This window comes from Oryza glaberrima, chromosome 8 (assembly GCF_000147395.1).
Source record: "Oryza glaberrima chromosome 8, OglaRS2, whole genome shotgun sequence".
NCBI lineage: Eukaryota > Viridiplantae > Streptophyta > Magnoliopsida > Poales > Poaceae > Oryza > Oryza glaberrima.
The window spans coordinates 24819028-24829900 of NC_068333.1; the positions used below are offsets into that span (position 1 = coordinate 24819028).

The following is a 10873-nucleotide window of genomic DNA, read 5'->3' on the forward strand; positions in this document are numbered from 1 at the left end:
TTCTACATATCTATCGCGGTGTGTTGCTATCGGGATTTATAATTTTTGTAGGAACTTATAATTGTCATAGACAAAATATTAATATATGGGATTGTACAGCCCCTTTGGCATAACATTTACGTTGTTGGGATATTATTGGATTTTACTAACAGCAACAGATAGTTAAACCTACGAGCTTGCTAATTATCAGTACTCGCTTCTTCTCTTTTGTTATTGATTTGCAATAATGCACTAAACCGCAAAGCATATATGGAGTTATGGATTATTACTAGTAAGTTTGAATATTTATAGTTACGTTATTGCTAGAATTTACAATTCAGGGTAGCACGCATAAGAATATCTAGGATTGTACGACCCGTGGACATTGCATTTGCAATCATAGGATATTGTTAGATTCTGGTAAAATAATTGGTACTCACATGATGTTATAGTTCCTTAACTAATTGGTATAGTATCCACCAACTAGATTGCTGCTTCAACATCACTCATGTTTGCTCTTCGATTCACTAAACTGCAGTGCACATGATGTTATACAGTTCCTTAATTGGCACCCCTCCTAAAACTTCTACAATTTAAAATTTGTGCTAAGGCATAGCAACTTTTTTTCACCTCAACCAGACACAATCATCTATCACTTTTTTTCACCTATTTTACTTATCTCAACCAGTGACAACAATCCCTTATTTAATTTTACTATCTCTTTAATATCCGTAAAAATCTCAAGTATTTATGTTTTTGAGACTGACAGAGTAGTCTACTATTTTTCTTGCAATTTGTAAAGTCTACTATTTTTCTTGTAATTTGTAATTACATAAATTATACGAATTGTAAAGATTTGGCACATTTTTTCAAGTGAAAATGCCACTTGTTACTTTTTAATTATGCAATAAAACCTCCAAGCTGTTGCTTGAGATGAACTAAAGTCAACTAAAAAGGCAGCTTTGGGTGTCTTGTTACTTGTAGTAGTTTTTTAATATCACCTTAATTTACTTCATACACATAGCTGTGTGATCGCAGTAATGAACAGATATACACGAATTATACCGGCATTAAACATGAAATAAATATACACATTTAATCATTCCTATACCAAGGGCTCATTCCTTTATAGGAAAGGGCTGGGGAAATAAAATCTAACCAAATTTATGCGATTATTGTTCCAACTCCAGCTCATGCTCATCAATTCAAATTAAGTAGAAATTAAAATTAAATTCCAATAGTAGCTCACAACAGCACAAAAGAAAATTAAAACTTGCCTTTGGGAATCCAATTCCCACTCCTCCCCATATAAATCACACCCGTCGCATCGCTCCGATTCCCAATCCCCACGCTTCCATTCCATCCATCTCTCTCGCTCTCTCGCTTGCTCGCCTCGCCGATTCCCGATCGGAGTGAGGAGCTCGCCGCTGCTGCTTGCCATGGCGGCCGCCGCGCTGACCAGCCAGCTCAACGCCCTCGTCAACAACATGTTCGCCATGGTGAGTGAGGCGCTTCACACGCTCTTTTTACGAATTTTTTGCGCCATTTTTGGCGGAATTCCGGGTGTGGATGACGAGATTTTTTTGGGGTTCCATGTGTGATGTTATTGTTGGATTGTGTGTATTGGGGGGTTAGGGTTTGCTGGACGACCAGTTCCAGCAGCTGCAGATGCTGCAGGACTCCACCGCGCCGGACTTCGTCTCCGAGGTCGTCACGCTCTTCTGCGACGACGGCGAGCGGATCATCTGCGAGCTCGCCAGGCAGCTGTGCGTGTAACTGTTTCGCTTGCTTTTGATCGGATCGTTCGTGTTCGTGTTGGGGATTGGCTTGATTTTGGTTTGGGAGATTTGATTGCTGCGTGTGTGTGTGTGTGTGTGTGTGTGCAGGGAGAAGCCAAATGTGGATTTTGACAGGGTGGACTCGTATGTGCATCAGCTCAAGGGGAGCAGCGCAAGGTGAGCTTTTCCCCTGTCCTTTTCTGGATATGGAAATTTATGTTGTTATGGATAATTATTGCTGTTATTGTCACTTGGCGCACGAAATTGGGTATGAGATCCCTTTCGAATGGGAGAATTTAAAGCGTTGTGCGAAGCATGTAGTCAACTTTGGGAGGATTGTCATATGTTTGATTATTGCATCTTTTATGGCGTAGAATCTGACAAAAATGGTCCATTCCACCCAAAGTGATTGGACAATTCGAAGAGCAGCGGTTCACATTGTTCTATCATATGAATTGCCCTTCTGAGCAATTTGGGATGGGTTGTCGTCCGTTTGATAGCTGTATCATTCTATCATGTAGAAATGACAAATTCAGTCCCGCTCCCATGTTGATCAGACGGTTCAAATAGTAGCATTCATATTCTCCTGTTCCTTGTAGTGCTCCAGATCTATTCAAGGAGGATTGTCATATGCTTCATTGTTGCAGCATTCCTTGACATAGATCTGAAAACATGCTTCTGTTCCATCACACTTATTGAATGGTTCGAAGAACTTTCCTCCATTCCAAAATGACTTGGTTTACACGTGAGAGTCCTATAGTTTGAAATGCTTCATATTTACGAATATTGTATCTAATTTTACTTAGAATTCTATTTTTTGTTATTTTTCAAACCCGGAGTGTTATCACATTTTAGATTAGTTGGTCATTAAAAGGTAGACTGCTAGAGAATATATCATAGATTAGTGAGAGAAGGGTCTAATGGTATTCCTAAGTGTATAGACCATAAACTACTTCACCATGGATGGTCCTTCAGAGCTTCTATGCACCATATGCACAAACAGTAGTAGGATGACACAGCATGTAAAATTCCTGTTTAAATGCCTTTTTTTTTTCCTTTTGGTGTAGTCATGGTTTTGTACCTTTACACCTTCCTTCCTCGAGATCCCTAATTTCCCTATACCCGAAGATATCTTCCTGATGGCTACAAAAGAAAAATGTTTCCATTTGAGATTTGTTTACTGAATTTTGGAGATCTCCTTACTTGGTCATATCTGCAGGTGCTATCAAATTTTCTTCTTGCTCCAGATCTTAATAGTACCTAGAATTTAATCCTGCTCTTTATCAGTATATCCTCAGAATGATGTTTTAAGGTACATTTTGTAAGGGTACACTGAACCTATTCAAACAGGTTGTCTGGAGTTTATCCAGATTAGATTTTTTTTCTTGAAACAGAAATTTAAATAAGAAATTGACAAACAAATCCTTTCGCCTATTCAATTTGGGTTCAGGTATATTTATGTACTGGAGTGTTATTCTACAGAATCAAATTATGTATGAAAATAACTCACCATGGTTCTTCATGTTAGATCTCCTTATATATTTAGAACTGGAACTACCAATTGGCATTCATACACATCACTACAAATATTAAATCTTGTTGATAGTAGGCAACTCACAAGCCAGACGGAAATGATCAATAAAAACATGCAAATCTGATAGTAAAATATCATCGTCCCAGAATTTCTAGTAGGTCAATGATAATATTGCATTGTTGAAGATATAATCAAATTTGTTGCTCGTCTTTCCATTAAAGCATTTGAGGAGCCTTCCTGACTGTATATCCTTGCATGTTTGCAGTGTTGGTGCTCAGAAAGTGAAGAACACTTGCATTCAGTTCCGTGAGTTTTGCCAGCAGAGGAGCAGAGATGGGTTAGTACCTATTAATACAGTATTCCCATTTTTTTATCATATTATTGCACATATCGTTATATGCATATCTTAATGATGATCTAGTGCACTCTTTTCTTACATTTTCCTATTGTTAGTGTTTTCTGTGGTATAATGTTGACGTAATTTCTTGCATTATTTTTTCTATTGTAACATATCTTCATGGAAAGCAACAACTGGCTGATTCTACTCTGCCTGTTGACTTAGGATTGTAATTGCTCCACTCCAATTTCCAAGATAATAGAATCACTTTAAAAGGTGTGACTAATGTAAACTCTACGGCAGGCATGCCTTGATTTGAAATGAAATAGTTTGATTCTTATACAGAACTGGTAGATTTTCAGTATTTTTTTCTTTTTTGAAGAAAGGGCAAAAGCTTTGCCACTTATGTATTAATAAAGCAGAAGGGCCATGACAAAAAACATTTACAAAAGGGAAAGGGAAAAACAGGGGATGTGATGCTCGCGCACCAGCCCAAAAAACACTACACTCTGCTAGTCGATTATTCCCAGGGTTTTATCTCCTTAAGCTTGACCGCACCTGCCTTTACCCAGGCTGAGGCTTCTTCTTTGATTTTTGCTAGTAGGGTCATTGGGGTGGTTGCAACGTGACGGATAACTCTTGCGTTTTGCAGGTTGTCCAATATGCCCCCAAATATTTTAGCATGCATATTTGTAGTGGAACCAAGTTGTTCCATCCTCTCTGTATGTTGTGCAGCTATTCAGTAAAGTAGGGTCATTTTGGTTTGAAATCCTACCAAAATATTTGTAGTGCCAATTCTTGGGCAAGTTTTGGCACTACAATTTTTTTGGTAGGGTAGATTTATCTCAACTCCATAGATTTAGCAAAAGTTGGTTCCAATCCAAATGGCTACCAAGTACTACTATTCAAGGCTACCAAATACTTGGTAGGGCAGGAATTGGCCTCAAACCAAAACGGCCCTAAATCTACATTATATTGATCTTTATATCTTCATTTATGTAATAGCCTAAAATAAAATATGTTATTTTTGTGACAATTGTCCCTTCTTTGTGTTGGGCCTTTTCCTTTATCAGGTGCCTCAAGACTTTGGATTTGGTGAGGACTGAATTCTATGATCTTCGTAACAAGTTTCAGGCTATGCTTCAGGTATTACCTTGCGTTCCCAAATTACATCCCATACTCCCTGTTGTGTTGCACTGAGTTGGAGTGGACATCTTAAAAGTAAGTGATTTTGTGTAAGGTTTGGAAGTGATTTGTAAGGTTTGCTTTATGATTGGAACATTAAATTGTAGAGATGGTTGGATATGATGGAATTAATACTGTTACTTTCCGTGCAACACACAAAAACAATCAACAATGATTAGTCTGTTTGCTGAATGAATAGCATTAGTCTTTTCATGACACATATATGAGATAGTACAGTGGTATAGTTGCTGTGAAGCATTAAATAGCATGCGAGATAATGGCAGTTGGCAGAAGATGAACATGGTATATTTATTTCTTTACAAAGTTGGTTTTTTTTCTTTGTCATTTCCAGTGCTACATTTGTACTTAAGCCTTTACGTGGTACCACTTGGTGTGGTAATAATTATGACTTACAGATATCGCACTCAAAAACCTTGTTTGTCTTATAACTATTTTATTTTATCCCATCCTTGCGTGTGGATATATCTATGGGATAATTCCAAGAGGCCTAGAGTTGTTTGGTCCCCAATTTGTATTTTTCTTCTCATAATATGGGTAGACCTGATCTTTTACCTCCCCAGTTTGGCCCTTTCTCATTTCTGAATGGAAAATGGTCATTTAATTCTGGCTTGCATTTTTCGATTTCTTGGACTGTCAAATCTTACTAGTCTTATGACCTGACGATGCAAATTTACCTTAACCATTTATAGAACTGATCTGTTATTTTGCTTTCCAATGCAGCTGGAGCAGCAAATCCAAGCTTGTTACCCTAAACATTAAACTGGCGCGACAGTGGAGCTGCATGTTTACACAACTACTGTGCCTTTGGAGTTGTAGAACATGCTCGTTTAGCTTTTATCTTGGAGTCATTTGTTTCTGGGATGTCTGTAGCTGTTTAGCAACAAGCTGATCTAGCTTTGGCACCTTCATTACTGAGTAGTCGCTCTCAGTTTCTGTGATGGGGACAACCGTTTCCAGCAATTTGTAGTATCTGTTGTTACCTGGTGTCTCAGCTATAGTTTTTTTCGGTCGTTTAGAAATGCAACAGCTGTGCAATTTCGCGAAAATTGCATTTTGCTGGTTGATTAGGGTGGCTTGTGGTATGTTGTTGAGAACAAAGCGATACTTAATATCGATATAATTGCTGTTTGAAACCATGTGTTGTGGGATGAATGTGAACCGTGCATTGTTTATCATCTTGCTCAGGTCAAGTTGAATTATTTTTGGATTTACATGCACCAGAACAGTCAAGAACACATCTACAATCCAGCCTTTCCATCATCTGGTATGATTTTCCATATCCTATATCTCTTGTGGTTGATGCAAGCTACTCCAGAAATTTATCCTGAAACACTGCATGCAAATTTGCAACTGGTTCTGGGGAGTTTAGGTGAAAAATGGGTGAGTTGTGTCCGTTGTTATGAACCCAAATGAACGGAACCTGTAGGTTTGGTAGCATTGCTGCATTAGCTGGCCAACATCAACATGTTACTCCCTGCAATGTACAACAGATTCAGGTTTAGCTGCACACAACACTGAATTTATTTTAAGGCAATTGCTGCACTGCTGAGGCATTGAGAACACCAATAAATCAAGGTCACATGCATTGTGCCACTTGAACAGTTGGAACTGGCCCTTGTTGATGGCTATACCTAAGCTTAGGTGGACTCGTTCATCATACATGTACTATAGTACTACTAGACTTAGGAAAAGTGGTCCTAAATACTCGTACATTGTTCCTACTTAGGAGAATAAATGTATAATAGCGTTGGGCTAGCTACTGTCATGGAATAAATCATTTCATTTATTATTATTATACGTCTAAATTTGGAGGCGATTACAACAAATTGTTTCCCTTCTTGGACCTCAGATTTTTTTTTTTTGTCTTTACATTTACCGTCGGAATTTGCACGTGATTCCTTCAAAATTCTTGTGTTCCAAACAGGGTCCCGGTAAGTGGAATTATGTTATTTTTCTCCTCCCTTTGACCTGAAAAGATTTATATTTTCAGTCATCCTAAGAAAATTTACTAGTAAGGGGGAAATACCATAGTCTCTCTGGTAAGTAAGAGGTATTGAAGGATAAAACTTCGATTAAGGATAGATATAAGACGATAGGAATCGATTGTCTTTTGGATAAATTTTGAACCTGAAATCAAGTGTTTTTTTTTAATGGAGGGGAGTAGGTAGGAAGAAAAGCAGAGAGAGGTGAAAACTGACAGTCAATGGCACCCCTTGAATCGCAATGCTATATACATGTCTTGAGAAAGAAAAAAAAGATGGTACTGTAATGTTGAAGCTAAAGGAGCGCAAGTTGGATGCACATTGTTGGCAGGCGGTTGTTATTTTGCAGGAAATCTGTTTCCCCTGCCGGCCTAATAATGCCAATAAATGCAAGGCACGCCGAGTAGGTCTAGCAGCATTTGCATCTCATGCCGTCTTACTTGCTGCTGCTGCTGCTTCACTGGCACCACACACTGGGGCTTGCTACAACAGTATCTTCAGAATTGCACTGGTAGTATCAATCTAACATACTCATTCAATCTTTTTGATGATGTGATCCATGCAGACATCCAACATGCATGAAATGCAGTTGGTGGCTAAAGTTTCTTGAGTGGTACTGATGGAACTATCAGTCTCCAGTGCTGAAATCAAGAAAAAGGGTCTGCTGTTGTAACCAATCTGCCTCTTGTTGTTAGCTAATCCAGCTGCTGCTCGCAAGTGTCGACATGCTTGGTTTCGTGCAATCACTCATTGACAACAACACCCTTTGTCATACATTCTCTGTCTTCTTCTTTTGCAGCCTTGTTGAGTAGCAGTACAACTTAAACTCTACTACTCACCAAATGCAAATAGAATTATGCCAAGCAGCCAACAGATAGATAGAACGGTGGTGATCGTGCTGGTAAGATGATGAACAAGATTATTACAGGACCGATGGATAAAGCAGTGTAAAGATCAATTATCAGTAGTATAAAAAGGACATAGCAATAGTAAGTTGTGAATTCAGTGATGAGGAGTGGAAGAATGGCAAGGGCAACAACAAGAGGCATTCAAAGAGCTGCACCTTCTTCCTCTTGTACTTTACCAACCCTAGCAGTAGCTCTCGATGTGCACTCCTCAAGATCCGTTATACTATCTGAAATTTCATGATCCCAGGGATACATTCCTGATTTCCTGCCTGCCTTGTGACAGGAAATACCAGGAACATAGCAAGAGGGAAATGCAGTTTTGCATGATTGGCCATGTTCAGTTAAGATCAACTCTGAACTCTGTTTTTCATAATGCATGGCCCAACTCTGAACTGAAGCTCCAAATACAAAGATGATTTTGGTTTACCTAGCTCATTGTGCAGAAATGCATATGCTACACCCATAACTGATTGTTACATATGGATCAATTAACTATAGATATTCCACACTGAAGGTTGAACAGCTATATGTTGATTTGCCATTATTTGTTGGTCGGGTAAAGTTTTTCAGTACCAGCCCTGTTCAGTTTAGTGTTCACTTCTCCTTTAGGGTGCTGAATGCTGGACAATTTTATGAGCCTCCCAAGTATGGTAAATAATTAATGTAGAACAGATCACAACACCAATCTACCCAATGGCATTGCCCATGGATATACTTGGTTTTTAATTTATGCTGCTTACCGATCAATCCAGCCCAACTTTGTTACTGTGGCATGCATGCCAGCAACCAGCAGCAGGGTGAATAGCATATTAGCATGTGTCAAATAATTTTGCTTATCATATAAGCAAGACATAGTAGGGAGTAATCACGCTGCTGTTCATTGATCACTACATGCATTCTTATCACTTACTGTTCTGTGTCCTAATAGGGAGTACTACATGCAGATACTGAATTCCGAATCCATTTTTGGGTGTGTTTAGTTCACGCCAAAATTGAGAGTTTTCACCGGACAAAAAAAGTTTTCATTGGGCCCAAAATTGAAAGTTTGATTGAAATTGAAACGATGTGACATAAAAGTTGAAAGTTTATGTGTGTGGGAAAGTTTTGATGTGATGAAAAAATTGGAAGTTGGAAGAAAAAGTTGGGAACTAAACCAGGCCTTTGTTAGCTGGTATAGCTTAAACTAGAGAAGCAAACAGAGCGGATAGTTTCGTTCGCTTCAAAGAAAAAGAAACCATGGATACAGTTCGAAGCGGATAATCCGGATATACGGATACGGAACTTCAAACTAGTCAAATGAACAGATACCTTTTGTTTGTCGTTATTTTGTTCTTCTGATTATTAGTGGGGACAAAAATCAGATAATAACACAGTGGTCAATTAATCCATTGCCTTGAAGGAAGAATGCAGCACGTACAATAAGATTAAATGATCCTTCCCGAAAGTGCTCGAGTTAAGTCGAACACAGTGTGGTTGGACTGAAGTCAACTGCAGATTAAGGCAGGCAGCTGAGAGATCAGAATCAATGGAAAGCACCATTATGTATGAACTGGTCAGTTGGCCCATACTCCTTTTGTTAAATTGAAGACGTTGTGATTAATTTGTTTGCTGCAGTGGTTAAGATTTGATCATTTCGTTGCAACTACATACATACAGCATTGCAAATTGCAGCAGCAGCAGGAGGAGGCAAGACTGCAGTGCTCATGTGAATGTGGTCCTCTGGCGGCATTCATGGTTTCATCTTATTGCAAAACAGTGATTTTCCTGACCAATCAGAAATTCACAACCAATAGAAAGAAGATACACACAAACAACATATTTTAGATAACAAAGATATACACAAACATCTTGATTACTTGGATGATTTGGAAGGAGAGAAATGGCAGGATATTTGAAGGACTCAGTCAGACCGTCGCCGAGGTCTCCTGGTGCATTTCTGAAGAATGGTGGGCATGGTGAGATGCTGGCTTTGGAGGCATCACGATTGAAGAGATATAAAATCCATGTATACATGTAGTTAGGCGTTTGCCGGCAAAAACCTTTCCTTGTTCTAGGATTGGGATGTGTTCACAACAAACATGTTTGTTGTTTTATGTAACATCTCCTCATTTTCTTAATTTAATTGGTCGGGGTTTTCCTACGCCGCCGACCGGCGAAAAAAAAAATAACAAAGGCCTGGTTTAGTTCCTAACTTTTTCTTTAAACTTTTAACTTTTTCATCACATCAAAACTTTCCTACACACATAAACTTCTAACTTTTCCGTCACATCGTTCCAATTTCAATCAAACTTCCAATTTTAACGTGAACTAAACACACCCAAAGATACCTCCGTTTAAAAATAAAGTCGTTTCTAGCTATAAATATAGATATACTCATTTTTATTTATAAATATAGACGGGAACTTATCCAAGTTTATAACGCCGTGTTTAGTTCCAAAATAATTCTTCAAACTTTCAACTAGTCCATCTGTTAACAGTGAAATTTGGTAATCGGCAAATACGTCATCAGCTTAGAATCATTATCGGCTGCAGCATTTCGGAATCAGCCGATGGGAGTTATCAAGTCGCCAATAGTCGGATTCCTGCTATATTCGGTTAAGGAAATCAATATACTAAAGGAAGCTTATCCCGAAGTGACCGAGTTTAAAGAGGATGCAGCATGGCAGTTTATCTATTAATTAGGAATAGTTTGTTAGTTTCCTTTTATCTTTAGGAAGGTGTGTTTAGTGTCCGATAAGGACTTTATGTTTTCCTTTTATCTTTAGGTTAGTTTCTTTCTTGTCCGACAAGGACTTGTATCAACCCATGGGTATAAATATGTACACCCAGGGTCTATGTAATCTATCTCCACGATCAATACAATTCGGCGCATTGCCACCTTTTACCTTTTCTACTTTATTTTATCGTCCGGCGGGACTTGGCACTTGACGCGGGGCTGCATTGGTGTCCGATCTCCGGCGAAGGGATAAGTTCAATGTTCCGTCAGTCCAGGCAATTGTATCGTCTACGTCGGCGTCGTTCAAGGCTGCATCAATACATTCGACATCTTGGATTACTCTGGTTTGGATAATATATTTGCCTGGCTATTTATCATATGTCTATGTTAATCTAGTCCTAGCATCTCAATTTAGCTCTATCGGTTGTCTCTC

General features: G+C 38.7%; 1 protein-coding gene across 1 annotated transcript; it reads left to right on the plus strand.

The window, feature by feature from the left end:
- Window positions 1–1290: 1290 nt before the first annotated feature.
- On the plus strand, window positions 1291–5967 carry LOC127783209 (histidine-containing phosphotransfer protein 1). Its single transcript, XM_052310443.1, has 6 exons — window positions 1291–1478; window positions 1615–1745; window positions 1866–1934; window positions 3557–3628; window positions 4702–4774; window positions 5555–5967. Exons 1-6 carry the CDS (start codon window positions 1419–1421, stop codon window positions 5591–5593), a joined length of 444 nt encoding a protein of 147 aa, XP_052166403.1. The 5' UTR covers window positions 1291–1418; the 3' UTR covers window positions 5594–5967.
- Window positions 5968–10873: the final 4906 nt, after the last annotated feature.